Here is a 25,191-nt window from a genome sequence, read left to right on the forward strand (position 1 = left end):
AACCTTTCCCCCTATATGCTGCTATTAAGGACTCCTGTTGTGCAATATCTGTCTCTCAATGAACTAATGGTGCTTTTTAATTTATTTTAATTTATTTGTTTTTAAGTGGATTTTAGATTTTAATAGTATTTTAGCTCTTTTAACTAGCATACTAAAAGCCAGTGAAACGACATTTCGTTCTCTTATGCATTTTATGTATCTGCTGAATGACAATAAAGCTATCTATCTATCTGTGACCTCTCCTATTCTGCCTGCTGTCTCATCAAAGATTGACATGAGTCCAGGTTGGAGCAGTTGGTAGAGTGTGGTTTATTCACCTGAGAAAGCACAATTGGGACACACAACCACAGCTCAGACACAGTAAAACATCTGGTCATCTCCCTCAGTATGGAGTTCCTCTGTACTGACATAGTGATCGTATAGTGGTTATGTTGTTTTTACATAGTCTGACAAAAATACAAACATTCCCTTAATACATGAATTCAAGTACAGCAGAATAATTCCCCTCTAAACTCCATTTTTATGTACAGTAAGTAACATGAACATTAGTGCCACATACTGAAATAAATGCAAAAGCAACAACAATATCACACAGCTGCACAGAACATACCTGAGAAAGCACAATTGGGACACACAACCACAGCTCAGACACAGTAAAACATCTGGTCATCTCCTGTTCAGACACAATATACTCCATGTCAGTGAATTCTCATGTAACACAGGTTACACAGCACAGCTAACAGCTAGCTAACATGCTAACCGTTTTGTAAACAATGAAATAAGAAATGTCATATCATGAAATACAAAAACGAGTGTTACTGAATAACTTTATGTAAACATGAGTGCATATCTGGCCACTTATATGAAGCATAGATGTTTGTAATTAAGTTGTTTGTGCCTGAGCAAACAGGAGACCATCTTACCCTCAGTATGGAGTTCCTCTGTACTGAGGAGTACCCACAATGCAACACAACATCTTCAAGATAAAATGTATTTCATACAAAACGAAATAAATTAGCCTGGCTATGTCCCAAGTTTAACATAATTGAACTATAAAGAAAGTATTTCTTAACACTGTTACATATCTATCTATCTGTAACAGCGGGACAGACAGACAGACAGACACACAGACAGACATGATCTGCAGGGTCTCATAGTTAGTGCTCATTGCGTTCGCAATGACCATATTTCTTACGTTATCATTGAGAGCTAGTCATACATATACACACCATGTACTCTGGTCCCATCAAATCAGATATTTTACAGATTATGCCTGCCTGCCTGCCTGCCTGCGCCTGCCTTATTTCGCAAAGTATTAAATATGTCCGTCCAGTTACACACCTCCTCCACCAGGGGGCGACAGAGCCTTGCATTGAACAAACGGCCTGTATGATCCTTTGTTGTGGATGGAAGCGGAAGTATGTGTGTGTTGTCCCCGTTAGGGGCACAGAGGTTTTAGCTTTTAGCTCTATGGTTGTTTTTTCATTGTGTGGTGTGAAGTAAAAACGGAGTGGTGCTAAAAACAACATCAAAACGTGTCAAATGGAGTCTGTATGGCTGAAGATAAATGAACAGCTGATGTCGGTGGGAGAGGACATATTATGTGTTTTGGACAAACAGCAGCAGAGTGGTGTTGCTGATGTTTGTTGTGTGAAGCTTGATGTCAGAGTGTTTGTGTTGGAGCGCCTCCGTATGGCCGCAGAGGTCATGTGCAGCCTCTTTCAGCGAGAGATTGAGACACTAGGAACTCATCAAAGCAAAGTGATGGACATTGATGTTGATATGGACCTCGATCTAAACACTGCAGGTATGTGTACCTACACACACACACACACACACACACACACACACACACACACACACACACACACACACACACACACACACACAACACCAAACTACACACTGCAGGTATGTGTGTTACACACAACACCAAACTACTCACTGCAAGTACACATTTGAGCCTATAAGCCTAAATTGCCTAATGACGTGACCAAAATAAAGTGTTTAATTACCAAGTAGGCTACTGTAATCTATCATTTTATACATATTTTCAGCTGAAGATAATTAATGGCATAGTCCACACCACAACTAAAATTAAAAGAATAACATGCTTAATAGATTAATTGTGATAGTTATTGGGCTTGGCAAGGAGGCCAGTGGGTGCCCCAATAAAATGGTTCTTTAGTACATAGGTGATGGTTGTTCGTAGAGCCTTTTAAAGTAAATTGCAACAAAAGGCCTGAAGGTCAATATAGACTGAAAGCTTGCTTAAAAAATGCTAGCCCTAGAACGGCTCTTGTTGTTACATATGTAACCTGGGCACTAAGGCCCGGAAACAGAACCAGACTACGCCACAATGGGAATTTCACCCAGATAATATAATACACACGCCCACTGGGCAAGTCAATGAAGATAAGGGGAGCAGAGACGTGTAGTTCCAGTTTGACATATTGTTTTATTATGTTGAATACAAAAGGTTAATTAAAAGAGACTTTAATCCTTAGGTCAATATCGAAAGGGGTCTAAAATGGCAATAACCTATACAATAAATACCAGTAGCCGGGGGTACCAGGGGTGTCCTTACTGACAAGGGGAAGGCAGGGAGTGAGGGAGTGAGGGGAAAGAATCACCGCCACCAAGGACGCACACACTTCAAACACGTTCGCACTGCAAGAAAACAGAAAAGGAGTTCTCTATCGTGTTCGAGACTGGCTCTCCACTACATATTGTTCAATATGTACGGGAACTGACCCCACACGGCAGTGTTCATGGATATCTCTTTAAGACACATCACCTATGGTGGCCCTGCCCAGATGCCAATCAGCGGGCTATTTAAGCCCCATCTGTGCAGTGCCACTTCGATTTTTTGATTTCCACAAGAGCAGATGTTTTGTGTATCTCAGCAGTTTTGACACTTATTAAACAATATATATATATTTAGAACATAAAGCTGCGTGGCACACAGTCCGCTTACCGAAGGTAAGAAGAGAGCCGGTCGTCTCGACGACTCCTCTCAGGGCGCCGCGTAGCTCCACTCAACAACAACAACAGCAACAAGCTGAGTGCCGAATCTGTCTTGCGGAGGAAGGTCCGTGCGACCGCTCCTTGGTGAAACCTGCTCGTTGGGGGAAACCTTGTTGAGGCGGCGTTCGGTCCGTGCGTCCGTTCCCTGGTGAAACCTGCTCGTTGGGGTAAACCTTGAGACGGCGTTCGGTGTGGCCAAAGGGTCCCAAGTGCGAAGCCGACCTCGTTGGTGGAGCCTTGGCTCCCTGGCTGCAGAAGCGCTGTGAGACCCCGAGTGATACCGACCTCGTCGGTGAACCTCCTGGTTGATCATCGCGGCTGTACACCGTTGCGGCGGGTAGCGGGGTAGAACCCAGAGGAGCTGACCTAGTCGGCGTGCTCTGAGGCCATCTACGGTCGCTGATCGTTGCCGCCGCGGCCAGACCACACGGCAGAGAGTGTAAACAAACAATTCCAGCGTGTTCCAACTTCCTCATTGACAGGTTGACATGAGCGTCATAGTGTAGGAGGTATGCGTCAGGGACGGCTGCCCAGACTGCATTGTGCCTTATGGTTCACAAGAGGGCGGTGTGGCTCAAAGATCAGGAGACAAAAACTCCTGATCCGTGTCATGCGCTGCAATTAAATCGCTTACTCTGTCACAATTGGTTCTGGGTAATATATACTTATATGCTTATAAGTATGATAATGGCTACAACAACACACTATGCAGGTGGACTTGTAGGCCGACTTGAATGATATACAAAAGTTTGGAGGCCTCCAGTGTGCTTAATGTCAGATTGTTTTGTGCTAGAGCGCCTCAGAGCGGCTGAGCAGTTTATTTACAACCTCTTCCAGAGGTCCATAACTCTGCTGGTGACACAAAACAAGCTGTGGACATTGATTTGGTATGAACTCTGTTCTAACAAAGAGAGAGCACACTGAGAGTCCGTGTCATGGGGATGTCTTAGATGTCTTACCATGTTACCTTGATTCGTTTATGCAGCACTGTGAGATTCTGCAAAGGGTAGATTATGACCCCTCACGTTCAAGCAATTACTATGTGCCCGCTCCCTGTTGAGCACAGTCCGAACAGTTAAAATATGGTGTACAATACAAGATGTATACATAACATATGTGTATATATAAGTACACATATAATAAATAATATAGGTATACATATGAATATATCTATATAGAGACAAGAGGAGATGGAAACAGCAGGGGTTTCTCAGGCTGCATGTGGAGCTCACATGCCCACAGAGGATGGCCATGACCAGTGTGTGTCCTGCGGGGGCCCTGGTATGAGGACCCCGCCCCCTGTAGGAATGGTCTCATCCTTCCAGCTGAAGCTGGAGGGGCCATGGGGGCCTGTTTTTAGAGGCAAAAGACCAGTCGTTTCCACTGACAGACTAAAATGTCCCATAAAAATGTCATTTTTATTTGAACGTGTATGCTATTTGTATACAGCTGTGACTCTGTCTCCAAGACTTTTTTTTTTCTCAAGGGAGACAAATGCAGACTACCTTGAACCTTGTCCCAGGTTGGCAGAGCTGGGTGAGCAAAGCTCAGGCTATGGCTCCACCTCTTTCCTGCCCTGCCTGGTATGGACAGTTCTGTAAAGAAGGATTTAGTGAAAGCTTCTGTGAGACTATACTTACGAGTGTCAGCAGCCTATTAATGCACTACAGTGTGCAGTTTAGGGAGCGAGCGTTGACTCGCCCTCTCGGGTTAGCTGTTGCCTCGTTTGTAGGTGAGACTAACAAAATTCCTTTGCCATTTGAGCACACTATACAGTAGGGCGGGGCATACTTTTTTTATTTTTGAAAATCAAAATGCTTGGGTGTCTATTTTGTGTGTTTTTTTCTGGAGAATTCAAATATGAAATTATTTTTTGGATAGGACAACTCTTACCTACATGAATTTGCATTTTTAAATCACTAATTGTACCCGTTCTACCTCATTTATAAGATTTAAAATCCAAAGGAAATTCTAACATGTGGGGTGTCTAAATTACTTGTTTTTTGATGGAGAATTCAAATATCACATTATTTGTTGGATAGAACAACTCTAACCTACATTATTTTGTACTTCTAAGTTGCATAATTTGCCCGTTTTAACCTTTTTAGGATTTTCAAAGACATAAAGGACATCATTTATATTGACAAAGTCAAATCAAATTTACATTTATTGACAATTCAAGTGCATGTATATATCACTGGATAAAAGTACAATGATCAATCATCACTTTATGAACTTTACAAGGTTGAATAAGTCCTGCTTTGACTCAGCTTTAGACATCAGCCTCCTGCTGGTCTCCTGAGCCCTGATTCCTCCATCCCTCTTTTCCAGAGAAGTAAATAGCAGAAGCCTCAGTCACCATTTTGACCACCCTCTCAATGCTTTGAGTGTGGCAAGGCCAGTTGGGCACCTCCATGGGGGTGTCGATGAAGTTCTTAATCTCTGAGGTGCAGGTGAGAGGTGGCTCTGACACACCTTCTAAGTTCTGACCAGCGAATCAATCCACCAATGCTGGAAGCATCATGATTGATCTCAGGTGTACTTCTGGATCTTACAGAGTTGTCTCCCAGCTGAGTGTCTGGGTCTCCTTCTCCCCTGATGGCCAGGATTCTCTCCACCCCCTCAATCCTCTCCTTCTGATCCTTCGAGCACAGTAGTGTTTGGAGGATGGCTTCACTGTGGGCATACCAAGCAGATCTTGTAACAGTTGGCATCACAATGTTCAATACCTGCTTCCTCTGGGACTTGAGACAGTCCAGCTGAAACAGTATGTGCCTAGGCCCTTCAATCCAGGACTCCTTGACCTTCACATTGAACCAACAGGGATAATACACTCCAATTATGTATTCAACAATGTCCTTCAGTTTTGTCAGATTTTTTCCTTTCAGTCCATGCTTTGACACCCAGATCCTGAGAAGTCTGTTTGCTGTGGTGAGCCAGCGGCTGTGGTTTACTGGCCCGGCAGGCCAGTGGCAGGTTGACTTCAGTGTGTGTACTGTACTGACTGACTGACCCCAGGCCAGTGGCAGGTTGACTTCAGTGTGTGTACTGTACTGACTGACTGACCCCAGGCCAGTGGCAGGTTGACTTCAGTGTGTGTACTGTACTGACTGACTGACCCCAGGCCAGTGGCAGGTTGACGTCAGTGTGTGTACTGTACTGACTGACTGACCCCAGGCCAGTGGCAGGTTGACTTCAGTGTGTGTACTGTAGTAGGGGCAGTAAACCACAGCCGCTGGCTCACCACAGCAAACAGACTTCTCAGGATCTGGGTGTCAAAGCATGGACTGAAAGGAAAAAATCTGACAAAACTGAAGGACATTGTTGAATACATAATTGGAGTGTATTATCCCTGTTGGTTCAATGTGAAGGTCAAGGAGTCCTGGATTGAAGGGCCTAGGCACATACTGTTTCAGCTGGACTGTCTCAAGTCCCAGAGGAAGCAGGTATTGAACATTGTGATGCCAACTGTTACAAGATCTGCTTGGTATGCCCACAGTGAAGCCATCCTCCAAACACTACTGTGCTCGAAGGATCAAAAGGAGAGGATTGAGGGGGTGGAGAGAATCCTGGCCATCAGGGGAGAAGGAGACCCAGACACTCAGCTGGGAGACAACTCTGTAAGATCCAGAAGTACACCTGAGATCAATCATGATGCTTCCAGCATTGGTGGATTGATTCGCTGGTCAGAAGGTGTGTCAGAGCCACCTCTCACCTGCACCTCAGAGATTAAGAACTTCATCGACACCCCCATGGAGGTGCCCAACTGGCCTTGCCACACTCAAAGCATTGAGAGGGTGGTCAAAATGGTGACTGAGGCTTCTGCTATTTACTTCTCTGGAAAAGAGGGATGGAGGAATCAGGGCTCAGGAGACCAGCAGGAGGCTGATGTCTAAAGCTGAGTCAAAGCAGGACTTATTCAACCTTGTAAAGTTCAGAAAGTGATGATTGATCATTGTACTTTTATCCAGTGATATATACATGCACTTGAATTGTCAATAAATGTAAATTTGATTTGACTTTGTCAATATAAATGATGTCCTTTATGTCTTTGAAAATCCTAAAAAGAGGTTAAAACGGGCAAATTATGCAACTTAGAAGTACAAAATAATGTAGGTTAGAGTTGTTCTATCCAACAAATAATGTGATATTTGAATTCTCCATCAAAAAACAAGTAATTTAGACACCCCACATGTTAGAATTTCCTTTGGATTTTAAATCTTATAAATGAGGTAGAACGGGTACAATTAGCGATTTAAAAATGCAAATTCATGTAGGTAAGAGTTGTCCTATCCAAAAAATAATTTCATATTTGAATTCTCCAGAAAAAAACACACAAAATAGACACCCAAGCATTTTGATTTTCAAAAAAAAAAAAAGTATGACCCGCCCTACTATACAGGGTATGGTTTATTGTTTATTGAATGGATCCCCATTAGCTGATGCCGAGACGACAGCTAATCTTCCTGGGGTCCATATAAAATAGACATACAAAAAGTACATGAATACATGTATTGTTGGTGTTGCGCCAGCTTACACGCCTCTGATGTAGTTCGGTATTGTGGATCTGGCTTCAGTGACACAAACAGAACGTGCTGGGTCAGTCGAATGTTTCCCTTTATGTTGGACAGTCATCATAGCGCACTATACTGTCATATTTCTGGCGAGGCGTCAGCTCACACGACAGTGGTGTAGTTCTATCACAGACAGGACATGCTGTGTCTGTCCGATGTTTGGTTGAAGGCAAATTTTGCAGGCATTATAGCACACTATACTGTCGTATTGCTGGCGGGGCGCCTGCTTACGCAACCGTGGTGTAGTTCTGTCTGTGGATCTGGTTCCCAGTGACACAGACAATCCGTGCTGGGTCTGCCATTGGCACACTATAGGGCGTATTGCTGACGGGGTCAGCTCATGCGTCCGTGGTGTAGTTTCACGGTGGAGCCGGGCTCAGTAACACAGCAGAGTGTGCTGTGGCTGTCGGGCAGAGCACACTATACAGTATACAGGGTGTCACGGCGGAGCCGGTCACGCACCTAGGTGTGACTCTGCGGCGTATAATCCGGTTACCGGTCTGAAACCACAGAGAAAGCTCTTCTCATCCAGAGAAGTCACAAAGTCATGGCTATCTAGGCAGCTAGCCAACACAGGGCGATTTTGTCAATGCCACCGGCACCTGCTTACACGGCACTTCTGTGACCTTATTGAGGAGCTACAGCAACTGGCTTCAAGCTTCCCAGGCAGTAGCAGCGGGCAAGACTATTCTGGTGTGGCGCCATCGGTTGCCACAGTCCGAGCTGCAGCAGGAGGGCCGAGCCCGTCCAATGAAGCTGCCTTGTTAGCCATTGACCTGGTTAGGCCAGGAGGTCAGTGCAGTGCTCCAACAAGCTAAGAAGGCTTGTGCAGATGACCAGATGCAGGAGGTGATGGCAGGAATGCTCCATCATGAGCAACTTGCCTCAACGGCTCATCAGGCTGCGCAACCCCAGTTAGGTTTGTCAGCTCCAGGGGCCTACGGGTCCGGTTGAAGGCCAACCGGCGGGGTATGGCTAGATGTGCTCAGCACACTGAGCCCACTCCTCAGTCCTGACAGTCCAGGGAACCCAGCCCCCACCTGCTGTCTCTCGAGACAGTGGCGGTCAATTCAGGTGGACCCCTGAGTAGGTTCCACCATGTCTTAGGTGGGTTGTATCCCTCTCGAGGTCCTCCTCAGACAAGCCCTCCATCGTCGTTTCCAGTCATCCTGGTTCTCCATACATCTGGCCAGTTTGTCGGTAACTTGCGCTCCTGTGTCGTTCTTGAGTACATCCACGTATGTTAGCGTGGGACATCCTCGTGACCGGTGCCCATTTGTTGGATCCCACAGCACCAGTTTGCTGGCTGGCATCTCTTGACAGTTGAGACAGCTGGTGCCTCCGCCCCTTAGGGCTGAGGGAGCGGCCACGGTGCACTGTGTCCCCCCGGCTCCCCTGAACATGCGGCCAGTGAATTATCTGTCCTTTACGGTCAGGCACTATGCAGGCGTATTGCTGACAATGTCAGTTTACATGTATGTAAACGTGTATAGTTACGTCGGTTCACACAGCAGAGTGTGACGAGACTGTCAGGGGGGAGCAGAACCACCAGAAGGGTGTATTACGGCATGGCCGTTAAGCGCCTGGGTGTAATTGTGTGGGGGAAACCGGTTATCGGAGCCACGGAGTGAGCTCCCTCCTCGTCCAGGGGTAATGGGCTATGCCGGTGACCTTGTGACACGGCGGACCACTGTCCCACACAAGGGCAACACAAGGATCATCCAGTTACTGAAGGGTGCTCGCACATTAGGTCGGCAGTCCCCCCACGGGAGGTGTTACTGTCTGCCTTGTGGCATGAGCCAATTAAGCGTGGACACTTGGGTGGATTCTCGCACGACAGCATTCTTGTTGTTGGCAGTGTCAGCCACAAGAATGTCCATATCAGTGCATGAAGGATGCTGCCACTTCCTACATGGCAATGGTTAGGTGGTGCTGGCACCAATCCCTGCATTCTATACCATACGGCCTGATCAGAGTACGAGCCAGTCAGCCTGTTGAGTTGCACCCTTCCCACCCTCCTAAGCAGGGTGGAGAAGCAGGATTGCAGTCACGGTTGGGCCCTGTCAGGGCCTCTAATGGGCCAAACTGTTTTAAGCAGATGGTCTCCAAGACTGGGCTCCCTCATTGGGTTGTGAAACAATCTAGCAAGCATATCTAGCAAGGCAGGGATGTGGGCACAATCCGTGCAGGGCCTTGTGGCCCATGCACTGATGACGAGATGTCCCTCTATCTGAGATCTGTGTGACGGACTCTGTGTCGATGCCGTCCGCATTTAGCAGGTATCCATGTGGCAGCCAGCACCCTCCTCACTGAGTGTGCTGGGTTCCGCATCAGGACACGGCTTCAACAGTCTGTTGGCCTACTGTCCGACGGGCTGACTTGAGCGGGAGTGCATGACTGCAGACTGCAGTAACCTGGTCACATTTCACGAATGGCACCCTGGTGCTCAGAGGAGCTCAGGTTAGGGCCCCACCAGTACTGTTTGGGGGCCAGGCCGTTAGCCCTGGAGGCTCTATGATGAGCCCCCTTAAAATCGTTTAGTCAGTGAGCCTGACATGCTGTCACTCAAGACAGCAGTATTATATAGTCACGTCTGCAAGGAGAAATGTGGGAGTTGCGAGCGCTGTCAACCCATAACACGCTCGGCCGGGTGATGGAGTAGTTTTACACCTCGACCCAACCTTCTCCCCAAGGTTCTCTCAGGGGCACATCTCAATCAGGCGACTGAGCTCTGTCCTCTCTTTACATGCAGACGGATGAAGTGTGCAGACAGAGCTGGTCACCCACTCTGCCCCGCTAGAGTGTTGGGGTTGTATGTCAGGGCCACACGTAGGCCCACAACGTGACGGACCAGCGCTTTGTGTGTTTTAGCAGGGGTGCTCGGGTAGACCATGGTCGAAGGCTGGACTGTCCCACCGGATAACAGGGGCGATCCAACAGGGACAAGCAGGCAGGAGTGCCAGTGTCGCCTGGAAGGCGAGCACACTCTGCCAATGGGACGACAGCCCCCTGGTTGCTGTAGAATGGTGTATCTCTGACAGAGATCTACACAGCAGTGACATGGGCGACTCTGTCTACATTCACCCTGTCCTACCGATGGAACCTGGTGGCATCCGCTCCCCCTGTGGGAGTCGCTCCTGCGTGCTACTCAGCGGTAGAGTCACCAGCACCTTGACCGGTCAGGTCAGCCGTGCATCTGACGGGTTAGCTTGAGCAGCCCTTCACCCCGGTGGTCACTGGCCTAGCATCGTGCTGGGCCAGCTGAGCCTAGGTGGCGTCTTGCGCCTAGGCCACGAGTATTACTTACTTGGTATGAATACTGAAGTTTTGGAGCATTTTGGCAAGCGCCTGTGACTCATGGCGCTCACCACTTATAGGCTCGGATGGAATTCAGGTTAAACTGCCTCGGGCTGCCACGGGGGCAGCTGGTCTGCTTATTTTACTCGCGGTGTGTCTTATAGAGTTCCCGTACATATTGAACAATATGTAGTGGAGAGCCAGTCTCGAACACGATAGAGAACGGAGGGTTACACTGTAACCCAGGTTCTCTGAGTGGAGAGACTGGCTCTCCACAAAAGAGCCGCTCCGAAATTCGTGTCAATCAAGTTAATCGAAGTGGCACTGCACAGATGGGGCTTAATAGCCCGCTGATTGGCATCTGGGCAGGGCCACCATAGGTGATGTGTCTTAAAGAGATATCCATGAACACTGCCCTGTGGGGTCAGTTCCCGTACATATTGAACAATATGTAGTGGAGAGCCAGTCTCTCCACTCAGAGAACCTGGGTTACAGTGTAACCCTCCGTTATATACACACACAACACTGGTTTCACAATAAAAGGCAAGCCACAGTATAAAAGTATAACATGCAAGTAAAATCCCCATACAGCCTCTAGTACCACGTGACCCACCACCTGTCGGGACTACAACCCTAGCCCTCCCAGCTACGGGCAATGCTGGTATAGCCAGAGCCTAATACTATAATATATATATTCTATATTCATAAACTGCTAGAGTGAGCTGGTTTGCACAGAACAAAGTAAACTTAAACAAAACAAAACAAAACAAAACAAAACAAAATTAAAGAGGACAAAAACAGCAGAGGCAAGGCAGACTGGATTCAGTTCTCCTAATACAAACAAAAGGATACCATTAATACCTGGACATGATTAACTGAAATCAAACTATAGTCTAGTATAGCATAACTGCCTTACCTCTGTTAAACGGTTCAAACACATATTGGGCAGACGTGCCCACAGCACATGACAATGCCTCCGCTTGCGAGGCAAACGACGGCAGACGTGCCCACGGCCCAGGACAATGTCTCCGCTTGCGAGGCAAACGACGGCATATGACATGACATGGGGACAGATCTGGATGCCTTGGTTGAACAGTACCAACTGTACCAACACACAGCAGCCTATCCCAGGGTGGGGTTCCCACTGTCAGATGCCTGTAGAATAAGACACTTAGATTTTGCTCATAACTTTACAATTGCACAAACACATGGAGACCTTACATACCGTCAATGACATTCTCTTGCACATACGACCCCAACACACCACCAGGCAAACATAACAAGCCAGCTAGCTACTCTGATAGCTGGGTGTGGCTCCCTCTTATTCAGTGAGCAGCCAGGTGTATCAGCTGTCCTGAATATGGGTAATTGGGGTGTCACATGATTGGAAAAGCTCAACCCACTACACATACAGTATGTACAGTATTTCACATAGAGCCATAGAACACCCGGCTTAATTTCTGGTCGGACTTTAAAATGTGCCTAAATGTGATAAATGCTCCGTTTGTACTCACCCATTAAATAATTCCAAAGACGTGGAGTGAAATATGGTCCTCTAGTTTTATATCCATTTGAAAGTTCTGGCACAAAACGTGTATTTAGTCAATTATCTCCACTTTTTCAAGAGATGCACACGGACGTCTTTCTCTCCGGGCGAGGGGGGGCCGGAATGATCGATGAACAGGTTTTACAAATACGTCCTGTTTACCGCAGACGTCATCACCAATTGACCAGGGAAACACAAAAGTTTGGGTCGCACAATTGGCAGGTGCTTTGTGATAGGTCATGGGCATAGCTTGAACTTGACGCCATCGGGTACGATGCATGTCGAATTATTTTAGCGTTTTTACAATGCCCTCCTTTTACAATGAAACTCCTAAAAAAATGTTATTTAGGTAGTACCTGTACTACCTGCTGTACTAATGAACTACCTGCTGTACTAATGAAACCCCATAGTGCTGTGCACACACACACACACAGCACTACGGGGTTTCATTTTTAACTGACGTCAGCACACAGTCCAACTGCTGCGCGTCTTACTCTTAATCATTGACAGTGACAAAGATAAAGAAGGGAATACTAGAATAAAAAAGACCACAGCAAGTACTGTATATTGCTGCTCCACTAGATCACGTTACTGTACCAAACATACTTACATTCTTTAAGTAAGGGGAGGTTTTCCTTTCAAAACCGAGGTGCAGAAGCCACCTCCACCCTCTCTGACTGACTGACTCAATTCCGTCGCAAGTCATTACGAAAATAAAATAATGTGACATGATTACTACTCTAAAATGAATGTATTGTAAAACAAAACATAATATAATTCAGATTTGTTTCTCACAATTATTATAATTTTTATTAAAATAAAAATAATCTTGAACTTTTTTTTTTTACTTTCTAAAAAAAGAAATCACCCCCGGCCACCAGGGGGTGCAATGCATCTCGTGAAAAAGTGGAGATAATTGACTAAATACACGTTTTGTGCCAGAACTTTCACATGAATATAAAACTAGAGGACCATATTTCACTCCACGTCTTTGGAATTATTTAATGGGTGTGTACAAACGGAGCATTTATCACATTTAGGCTGCCGGTTTTAAGCCCGAACAGGATTTCAGTGAGACGTATCTATGCCTATGATACATGAAAATGTACAAAGTATAATTAAATGATCACAGGCATTCTAGGTCTAAAAACATGCCCGATTTTGCACAGATTTGAGTGTGCAGAGCCTCCCTTTATTTTTACATTGGCAATTTGGCACGTATGTATGATGTCTCCCCGTGATCCAAACTAGTGAAAATATCAATCTGCAAGCTCATAACGCGTCCTCCCGGGCTTATAGATCTGTGTTTATATTTATTTATTTCGTTATTTCGGAATTTCTTGTATTTATTCATGCAATCATTTTGAAAATGTTTAGATTTTAGGCTGGGAAATATTTTGAAATAATATATAGCCTAGGCCTAGCTAGGTCATACATTTGTAGGAAATAGAAAAAAGGGTTACCCACACATTGGTCCCACTGTTTGGGAAACAGTACTCTAACCCATTCAGGCCGTGACCCCCAAAATAATCATATTTGATCTGGAGACCCCCCCCCAAAAAAGAAATAGTCATATTTGAGCTGGGGACCCCGGTAACAGGTCATCTCGCCCCTTTGCCAACTCGCCCCTTTGCAGTGTTGTGACTAACGCCCTTACATGCGTTACGTTACATAACGTAACTACTATTTCCAGTAACTTGTAACCTAACGCTTTACATTTGCCCAATCCATAACGGCGCTATAGTTATTGTGCGAGCGCTACCCGCGTTATGGCGCTATGTCAACTTATGTGATCAGAGAAAAAAGTCTGGCCATGTAGCTCCGTGAGTCTATCATCATACAGGCGTCTCTGTGCTGCTGAAGTGAAGGGGGCAAATAAAGTTGTGAATCGATATAATTCAACTAAACTGCGGGAGAAACACAGATGTACAAGCCCAACGTGCTGTGCATTGCGACGGGTAGATACCTTGTAGATCTGCTACTTCCAGCGCAGGAAGGGTGCATGCTTATGATGACGCTCTTTACTATGCATTCAGCCAGTCAACAAAGAAGTTGACAGAACACACACGCACTGCAGCAGACGGAATGCACAGGCAGATCCGACAAAACTTTGCACACATCTGTGCTTTGCCTTTCATCCACGCTTCCATAGCCTTTTAAATCTTATTTCCCATCCACGGGCACAAGCAACGTGATATCAGCAGCTTCCACCCGATCTGTGGTGGTGTTCTGTTGACGAGGGAAGCCATTAGCTAGCATGGGAGCTAACGTTAGTTTCACTATATACAACCCCGTTCCCCAACCCCTCACACTCGCTGCTGCGAGCACACGGGCAGACACAAAGACGAATGGGAATATCATTTGGAGCTTTAACAATGAATGATAATATTATCACTATAATTATTACTACTTGTTTTATTGCCTATGCTTATGTAGAAAAAAAGCTCACTGCTCAGGTCAAATATGCCTATTGATATGCGATTAAAATGTGATTAATTGAGATGAATTCATCACAAAGCCTCCAATTAATTAGATGTTTTTTAATCAAGTCCCAAGTCTCCCAACCCTATTCTTTATAGATCTAGCTTAAAAAAAAAAGTTCCTATATTCGGTATTCGGTTTCGGCCGTTTTTTATATTATTATTTTCTAAAGTAAAGTAAAGTAAAGTAGTTACTTTCATAATTTCATGTAAAGTAAAGTAACAAATTACTTTTTTAGATAAGTAACGATAACTATAACGCCTTACTTTTTAAAAGTAACTTCCCCAACACTGCCCCTTTGACGGCTCGCCCTGGATTTTCGAAAAGTGAAGACGGCTCACCCCAAGCCGTGGATAGCTCGCCCCAAAGCATGGATATCTCGCCCCACAGTGTGGATATCTCGCCCTAAAGCATGGCTATCTCGCCCCATGTTTATTTTACCTTATATAAACCTTATATTAGAACATTTAGAATCAATGTTGTTTGTCAAAGGAGAACATTTAGAACCAGTTTGTTGTTGGTCAAATGAAAATTATGCATGGGTAATGAATGGCTCACCCCCCTCCATTGTTCTGGAAATTCCATTCCTCCATTGTTACTGAAATTAGTTGTTGTTACTTGTGCAAGCAGAGCGCGTAAGTAATAATTTCGCCCGGTCTCCTCACCGTGTCAGCTGTCCCGCCATTTGATGTGTATGCAAGAAAAACAGCAAATCTGTGCCTGGTTTGCTGGGACCAGATTACATAAATGACCATATGTCTTACGTCATCATTTAGAGCTAGTCATACGTATACTATAAATAATCAGTAAAAATAAAATAGCAAATTGTGCCTGATCTGCTGGGACCAGAGTACGTGGTGTGTATATGTATGACTAGCTCTCAATGATGACGTAAGAAATATGGTCATTTGTGTAATCTGGTCCCAGCAAACCAGGCACAGATTTGCTGTTTTTCTTGCATACGCATCAAATGGCGGGACAGCTGTCATGTTTTGGCGCAAAGTAACCACAGTATACCGCTAATCAACTTACAACTACATACTCTATATAGTATATGTATATGTATACGTATGTCTTACGTCATCATTTAGAGCTAGTCATACGTATACTATATACATAATCAGGAAAAATAAAATAGCAAATTGTGCCTGATCTGCTGGGACCAGAGTACGTGGTGTGTATATGTATGACTAGCTCTCAATGATGACGTAAGAAATATGGTCATTTGTGTAATCTGGTCCCAGCAAACCAGGCACAGATTTGCTGTTTTTCTTTAAACATAAGTAATAAAATAATTATACTGTATAATATATTTTAATTCAGTTTATATACATTTTTTTTTCATGCATATCAATGATTTATTTTTCTTTGAAAAACTAAAAAGGGATCTAGAATATATCTACATCGATAAAACTGTATTTATTATATAGATATAAACTTTAACCATACTTAATAATAGGTGTTTACATGCATAAAGTAGATAGGTAGCAAATAGTTACACCTAATAATTAGACATTTCAAACGTTCTTTCACAGAGATATTGAGATTCCACATTTACAGAATAATTATACTGTATAACATATTTTAATTCAGTTTATATACCTTTTTTTTCATCACATATCAATGATTTATTTTTCTTTAAAGGGGGTGTCAGTGATTTCAGTCAAAAACCCTTAGGTTTCGTTTTTGCCTTGGGACACAAGCTTTCATCCAATCAGGATAGAGAACAAAAACGAAACCTAAGGTTTTTTGACCCCCAGGGGTTAACTGGGGACAGGGAGGAACTCCTTATATGGTCAGCACACTCTATAGTAGAGAGGATTATCACAACAAAACAAAAAAATAAGTGATATTTGAATTAAGTGAAATCACTGACTCTACCTTTAAAAAACTAAAAAGGGATTTCTTATATAGATAGAAACTTGAACCATACTTAATAATACTAGGTGTTTATATGCATAAAGTAGGTAGGTAGCAAATAGTTACACCTAATAATTATACATTTCAAACGTTCCTTCACAGAGATACTGAGATTTGACAGTTTACAGTGGTCGAAAGTACTTGCGCGCTCTGCTTGCGCACTAGTTGGCCATTTATGGCCTACTAGTGTGCAACAAGCAAGTATGCACTCGACAGAGTGCAGTTCTAGTTGTTGTACTATTCTGCTATGTCTGCCTAAAAGTAGCCTACAGTATTTGAAATTCCATTATGGAAAGGTGTTCCATTCCTCCATTACTGAAATTAATTGTTGTTGTTGTACTATTGTTGTACAATTCTATGTCTGCCTAAAAGTACAGTACTTGTTAGATATAAATATTTAGCACGGGACCTGGAGTCAGACTTACAGCGCCACCAACAGGTGGATTTTTGAAAATGACTCAAATCATGAAGGCAGCGTGCAATTTATTTATTAATTATGAATTAAAGCACGTTGCTGGTGAAATAGACTACTACTGGTGCAGTGATATGTTTTGCCCAGCAGAGTGCGCCGGGCGCTGAGCAGTCAGCTCACAATTCAGTTCCTCCCTCTGAGTTCCTCATACTGAGTCAGTCAACAACAAACTGCAACGAGTGAACCGGACCAGTTTGGAGATAAGTTTCTACATGCAGCGGGGTAAGTTCAATCTAGTAATCATGACTTGGTTCATGAAATAAGTAACTGTTAACATCATTGGAACAAATATTGGCCGCGCATTTCATTGCTACTTTCATCTTAAAAGTGTCCCCCGACGGACCGTCCCAAGGCAACTTTATCATATCATCGCAGATTGTCTCTGTAACATTACATGAGTGACGTTAGCAGAATGAAGCGTACAGTTCATGTAAAGCAGCAAAAAAAATTAAACAGCCCAGCACAAACGACATGCCCAATGCCATGGTCTGTTTGTGAAGCAACGTGGTGCCTAAAATATAAACGCTAAACACGTTACACCCCCCCCCCTCCACCTCCACTACAGGCTTGCCACACTAGTATCTAATCTTTGATCAAATGTAATACTAACAGTTTGCAAAAAAAGCATAGAATGTTACCATTTCATACACATACTGTATGCTGAAAGGATTGAACCTACTACGTGACAGTGGTGCCAACGTGGTGAAATCGATGCGAGTAATGGAGAAGCCAGATCTCAGCTGTTGTGCCCACACACTCCAACTGGTAGTACAGGATGCTATTGGATCACAGAGAGTTTTAGGCGATGTCATTGCTAAGCTGAAGAGGTGTGCCACACACTTCAACCACTCCATCCTTGCTAAACAGAGGCTTGAAGTAATCCAGAAGCAGGTTGGTGTCCCTGCTCATGCCATCCTTCAGGCAACACCAACAACATGGAATTTGGCCTTGACCATGCCCGGTAGAATGCTGGAGCAGAAACCAGCACTCACACTGTATGCTGCGGATCATGGGCAAATTACATGCCCATATGCTAATGAGTAGAACATAGTGGGCAAACTCATCAAGACCTTGACTCCTATAGAAGACATCACAAAGGAGATGAGCGCAGAAGATGCTTCCATATCATGCATCATACCCACAGTTCGAGTACTACGTACCTACCTGGAGACACTTGGAGAAGACACAAGGGGAATACAAACCTTCAGAAAGGAAATGCTGGACAGCTTGAACAGGAGATTTGCAAACATGGAGAAAATAAGAGAGGTGCTTTTGGCCTGCATATTGGATCCTCGATACAAGCAACCCCCTCTGTCATACACAACAACAAATAGGGCCAAAATGTGGCTCCAGGAAGAGGCAACCAGACCAAGCACTGCAGCAAGCCACTCCACCGAAGCAAGCAGCAGCACTGCATCCACCAGCACAGTTGTAAGCTCCTCCGCAGACGCAAGCAGCAGCACTGCACCCACGACTACAAACACAGCATCCACCATCAGTGAGGGCCCGTCTCGGAGTCAGCGTATGTTAGACGGCCTGTATGACGACATGCTGCTGAGCCAACAGGCAGAGGAGCCAGGAGAAGGTCTGCTTGAGGAACTGGAGCGGTTTTGGAAAGAGACAATTCTGGATCAGAAAACAGGTTTATTAATATAGGCTAGAGCCCCTGCCCTGACCCCGCCCACAGAATGAACATCATTCTTGTTTTATATACCCGTATGCATAAAAAGTAATCTTATCTTATATTTATTTTTATTATCTTCACTTCAGGTGAATACTGAAAAATCATCACAAAGGCAACACAGGAATATGCAACGAGCGCAGCACAATCAAACAGCTGTCAGTGAGACATAACAGCTACTGTACATGTAAAAATCTCTCTCTCTCTCTGTTTAAAAGCACAGGTAAAAATCTCTCTCTTCTCGGCTGTTACCTCGAAAATACAACAGTTTTACGGGGCGACTTGTCCGGACTTTTGGGGGCGACCTATCTTCACCGCTTGGGGCGAGTTGGCAAAGGGGCGAGCCGTCTCATATGCGGAATGTGGAATGAAGGAGTTGAGGCATTACATTTAGTTTGAATCGGTTTGATTACTTTTGATGCAGTAATGGTCTTTTTTTTTGTGGCGCAACCATAGGGTGCAGCCACTCCATTGACCATCTTTGTCCGTCCCTGGCTGTGTGCCTATGTAGGTTTAGGGTAACAACAGGGAGCGCTGTTGCACCACTCACTTCAGACAGGTCTGATTTTTGAGGGGCACTAGCCCCTCCTATACACAGGTTTAATGTTGGTCTTTAGTTCAATGTTTGTAACGCAAATGAAGGGAAAATTTATGTCATAATGTCGTTATATGTTTGTGTTTGCACCGTTTGTTTTACATCACCAAAGCATTATGGGAATTGTAGTCCAGAAGGGAAGTGGCCCCAGTGTCCATGACATCATGGACACTTTGAAATACTAAAATATCTAAAAACACAAATTCCCCAAATACAAACCCCAGGAAAGTGTTTCTTGTCTCCCAAACATCATTAGAATAAGATCTGGTTGCAAAAGGGATGAAGTGGCACTTTCAATTGTTTCTTGACTGTCATCTTGGGAACCCGTTGGATTAAAGTTCTCAGTCGCCACGACTTATTTGGATTCAGTGTAGAAGCCAGAATTGCATGTCTACTATGGAAGCATATTGCAGTGAAAGTAGCCTTGGCAGACCTGCCTCGGCGGAAGCCAGCTTGTTCCGGTGGGAGTTGTGTGTCCACCACTGGCTTGATGCAGCTGTTCTTATATGGAACACTAGAGATGGGCCTGTAGGACTTCTGGTCTTCGGCGGGTTTGTTTGGCTTTGGCATGACGGAAGCACGACGCCAGGTCTTTGGTAGCATGGACCTCCGGAAGCATGCCTGGCTTCAGCTTTTTGATTGCTACCCTTAGTTTGGCCGCTGTGAAGTCTCCCGAGAGGTTAGCATCGGCACTGGCTGCCCTGGAGAGAAATGACACCTCGCATGATGTCAGTCGTGTGGAGTTTCTATCAGCGCCATGGAAGCGACCATTTTTCAGGAGCTGGGAAGCAATCTGCCGTCACTGGACACCTGCAGGGTAGGGCTGGGTGCAATAACCGCAATACCGCCATACCGCCGGTATGTAACGCATACCGCGGTATCGGGTTCATTACCGCGGTAAAAAAATAAAAGTTTTTCTTTTTTAAACTCTTTTTTGTCCATAGTGTTCTGGTTCTAGGCCTAAGTGCATATGGTGTGATATGAAATGAAAAGTGTATCATAATAAACAGTGAGGCTCAGTCAGACTAATCATGCCAGCAACACAACAACACCAGAGGGAGTTCAACAAACCATGTGCAACCCAGATTCAGCACAAACAAGGATTGATTGATTGATTGAAATATTATTAACAGTTTGCACAACTCAATACAAAGACTGTTAACTGTGAGTGGACGACCCAATAAAGCATTACACTTGTTTACAAGAGGGTCCACCTAAATTAATTTCACTCCTGCCACAAAAATGTGGAAAGCCCTACCAACTGTCATTAAGACATGCAAATCCCTTGAATCCACCCACCCCTTTCCCCCCCCTCACTATATGTTTCCACCCCCTTTTTACCTCCTTTATGATGATTTCCTGTTTTTGGCTTTATAGAATTGTAGCCTATAGTGTACAAATTAAATTATTATTATACATGTTGTCTGTTGTGACATCAATGGGATCGCAGGAAAAAGACGCTCAACACAACTTGTCTTGATCTGAAATGATCCGCTTTTTTATTTCTTTTTTTAACGGCGGGCTGCGGGAGATGTCTGACGCAGTTGATTTGATTGACACCCGAACACATGTTGCGGCGTTGACATGCCAATCCTTCCTTAATAAAACTGTAGTCCATAATATCCGTTCCAAAACTCTGTTGGGCTGCACTCCCTGTTGCCTCCTCCTGCTCCTGATAGCTTACCGGATTTTGCAGACCTGCTCTATACATCTCCATATACGGTGTTCCACCGGACTAAATAACACCATAAAACCGGAGGGTTTTTTTACGCACGGGGGTGGGTGCGGTAATTACCGCCATACCGGCGGGTATGGGGGCCGACAATATCCCCGGTAATAAAAATCCCATACCGCCCCAGCCCTACTGCAGCAAGTTGATGGTCTGCCATGCCTTCCGGCTGGAGTGGGTGAAGTCGATAGATTCCACTACTTCAGTCCACCTAGCCTTCCGGGTGTCGTCCAGTTGCTGGACGACGTGTCGTCGGGTGTCGTCCAGTTGGGTTGTTGCTGTTGCGTCTATTTCTTGATGACACAAAAGTGGTGTATTTTGATTGAGCCTTTTGACTCAAAGGTTTTCTAGGAAGAAATCAAAAATACACAGGGAAGACATATTTGAATATTCTAACCACACTAGGGATGCCACAAAGTGACCATCAGCCCAAATTGAATAGTCGACAGCTCTGCCGATTAATAATCGATTAATTGAACACCCAAAAAAAAAAAAAATATATCAGATAAAACTTTTAAAATTTTATATTATGCACATGCCATGGTCACATAACCATTATATGTTGAGTGCATGCTTTGATGGTCACAGTTTTAAAATCAGTTTTGATGAGTAAACCTTTGTGGAGATCTTCTCAGTTCTCATTGTATGCTAGTTACTGCCATTTAGGATGGAAAATGAAATCCATTTGGATTTGGGGAGAAGTAGTTTCATAAGGGGCTGGTATGAAGTACTTGATATAAAGAGAACATGTTCAGTTTACTAGTCTACACTCTACTCTACACCTGCCTTCATTTCATCTGATTGTCTGTATGGCAGGCACTTAACAAGCAATCGTTAACTGTGTCTGAGTGTCCAAGTTGCTCCTTTACGCCTGACAGGGGGGAGTTTCCCTGGTTGGACATAGCGCATGGAAGGAACACGTTATTCCAACCAGTTCCTTTCCGCTCCATCAGGCGCCCCGGCTGGCCAGGGGGCGCCTGATGGGGGCATTTTTTGTGAGGGTACGTACCCTAGGGGACACGGGGAGAGCATGCAAACTCCACACAGAAAGGCCCTTTCGCCAACCCCGCCTTCGGGTATGGGCACTGATGACGCGGAGGAGGAAACACGCCGCCAGCGCCCACAGCGCCCCGAGCGGGAATTATTCTAGTTGTGAGGCGACAACACTACCAACTGTGCCACCGTGCCCCCTATATTTTGGCTATTAAAATATTTTGACGATTAATCGGAAAATCGATTAATCGGCAGCATCCCTAAACCACACCTGGGGGTCTATTAGAGTAACGTTAACTCCATAAACGCATACAAAACACGGCACTCCATCTTTAAACTCATTCTAGGCCAAATAAGTTTTATGACTTTTTTTCTTTATCTTAAAAAAAATCTATGTTGGCCTGTGCTGAACTATTGCTACTGCCATTTAGCTATGAGTGAGTTAAGATAAGATAAGAAACACAGGAGAGGTACAGTTAAGATATAGATAATAACATAATTAAATTAAATCAATAAATAGCCTGACCCTAGACATCTGCACTTGGTCTGTTGTGGCCTATATTCCTACATGTATAGGAATATGTTTATTTTCAAAATAAATGCATAAAAATAATTTTATGATATATGCACATAACAGGTGCGCCAGTGTGCATGTGTCGTCAAAATGTTTGCTATGCGGCAGATTCAAAACAAGAATTGATTAAATCAATTATTTACCTGCTGATTGTTACCGCTGTAACTGCCTCTGTGTCAGTTTCAACGCAGTAGTTTAGGTAGGAACAAAAGTTCTCTAATGTGGAACTATTGTGTTCTGAGTGAAAACTAGACCTATAATAAATTGTTTCTAGGATCAATACAAGTAAATTAATGCATGGTTCACAGTAGTAGTATGTATGTGTGATTATTTTGCATATGTTACATAATGTTTCATTTGTATATTGAAAAATGTGAAATTTGTACTAAAATAAATCATTGTCTTCGTGTAAGTACTCAAGTGTCATGGTGTTACCAATGTAATATATATATATATATATATATATATATATATATATAGATATGGTTTTGCACACTCATTTCCTAATTAACGTCCAATTTTGGAGCTCTGGCTCATGGAGTAAGAACCAAAAAGAACCCAACCGGTGGGAAAGGGGCCGAGATGTCAAGTGAATAAGGGCAGAGGGGTTGAGCTAGGTGGACCATGCAGTGTTGTTTGTTTCCAATACAGTTTCAATAGTTGTCACTGTAGTGACTGTACAATACTTTCAAACAGTTGTCATGCCTCCTCCTTGGCTGCGCCAGCTAACAAGTTAGCCATGTGCTATCTGTGTTGTGTTTACTGGCAGATGATAATGGCACAAGGGGGAGTTGATAATCTGACATTGAACATTGTAGGCTGTACAGATAGAGTTTGCATGACAGATAAGCAATTTAACCAGTGTGGGCGCTTGTTGTCTCAGTCTGTGTAAAAAAAAAACGAAATACACTGTACACATGGACTGTTGGTTGTTTCCTTGCTGACGTCCGCGGGGACCGCCATTTGTCGCGGACCCCCACACAGACTGTCGCGGCCCCCGCGGTAGGCTGCGATGCGTGTCGTCATGCCGGTCTAATTGCTGCGTGTGATTTATTTGCCACTTATATGCCTGGTTGCTGGCGTCAATTTCCACATGGCTAGTATGACGGGAGTCTTCTTCATGGCGTGCAGACTATGGGATGTTATCTCATAGTCGCTGGAGTTGCTGGAGTCAAGGCAGCCAATCAGCAATCAGAAGTAGTCAGCAGTATATGGTTGCCAGTGTAGTCAACTTTCCCAGTGAAACCCTGACCATTAAACACGGGCATATGCAAGGATACAGTATCATTTATTGTTAAAGGAAGCCTGCAACATTAGGAGTAGCTACAAAGACGTGTAGCTGCTCCAAATGATATTCCCATTCGTCTGCTCGTGTGAACGCCACATCGGTTGTGAGGGTTTGGGGAAAGGATGGAAAGTACCATAGTGTTATTAAAACTCCTTCAGTGCCACAGTCAGTCAGCCCTCTTTGTCACCAGTGCCAGTTTTTCGTACAGATATAGAAATCTTTGAAGACCCACAGAATATGTTGTGCTATACCAAAATATGATGTCACATATCTCAAATGAAAGATCTACTACTCTACTTTGCCCAGAAAAAATAAGTGAGTCGTTTGCTTTCACCGTTCTGAAGTTATTGACCTTTGAATGAAGCTTGGTTTTATAAAAACGGCCATCTTGGAAACTGGAAGCTGAGAAAACTGCATTTTAGTGTGAGGTACTTTCTCACTCAGAATTCTCACTAAAGACTTTTATTTTTGATTTCAGTGATATCACACAGTACTTGTTCTCAAAAAAAAAAGAAGGAAAAAAAAAAAAAAAAAAAGATTTTTTTTTTTTACTGAAAAACATAAAAAAATATATAAAGCTAGGAAAAAAAATAAAAAAATAAAAAAAACGGGGTCCCCCGTTTATACAGGGGCCCCCTGGCTCCAGGCCAGGGGTACCCAAGTACCCAATCTGGCCCTGGATAAAAATATCGTTTTGACAGAGTTGGTGCACCACCCTGTGGCACCAGCTGGCGCTGCATGCTGGTTGCAAAGTGGCAGCACACGCACGCATGCACGCGCGCACACGTGCACACGCATGCACGCGCGTGCGCATGCACGGGCAACGCGTGTCGAGTACTCTCGGGTTGTTGGGACTGGGAGTGAGTCAATGTCCGATTGGAATTATATACTTTTCTTCACTAGTTCATGGTGGTCGTGAGGTGAGCTACGCACACCGTCGCACACACACATCGATGTTTGACGGGAAGGTTTCTTTTGTTGTTTCTGCTTGAGGACTCAATCATAGAGCTAGTG

General features: G+C 44.4%; 1 protein-coding gene across 1 annotated transcript in view; it reads left to right on the forward strand.

The window, feature by feature from the left end:
- The first annotated feature begins 1,579 nt into the window (after positions 1-1,579).
- LOC308331370 (uncharacterized protein) overlaps positions 1,580-25,191 on the forward strand; it is a 38,603-nt gene continuing 14,991 nt past the window's right edge. The window contains exon 1 of the mRNA XM_080786787.1: positions 1,580-1,807. Within this exon, the coding sequence (XP_080642913.1) occupies positions 1,693-1,807 (115 nt within the window). The 5' untranslated portion in view covers positions 1,580-1,692. The remainder of the gene's footprint in view (positions 1,808-25,191) is intronic.

This window comes from Protomyctophum bolini, assembly GCF_963924005.1.
Source record: "Protomyctophum bolini genome assembly, chromosome: 17".
NCBI lineage: Eukaryota > Metazoa > Chordata > Actinopteri > Myctophiformes > Myctophidae > Protomyctophum > Protomyctophum bolini.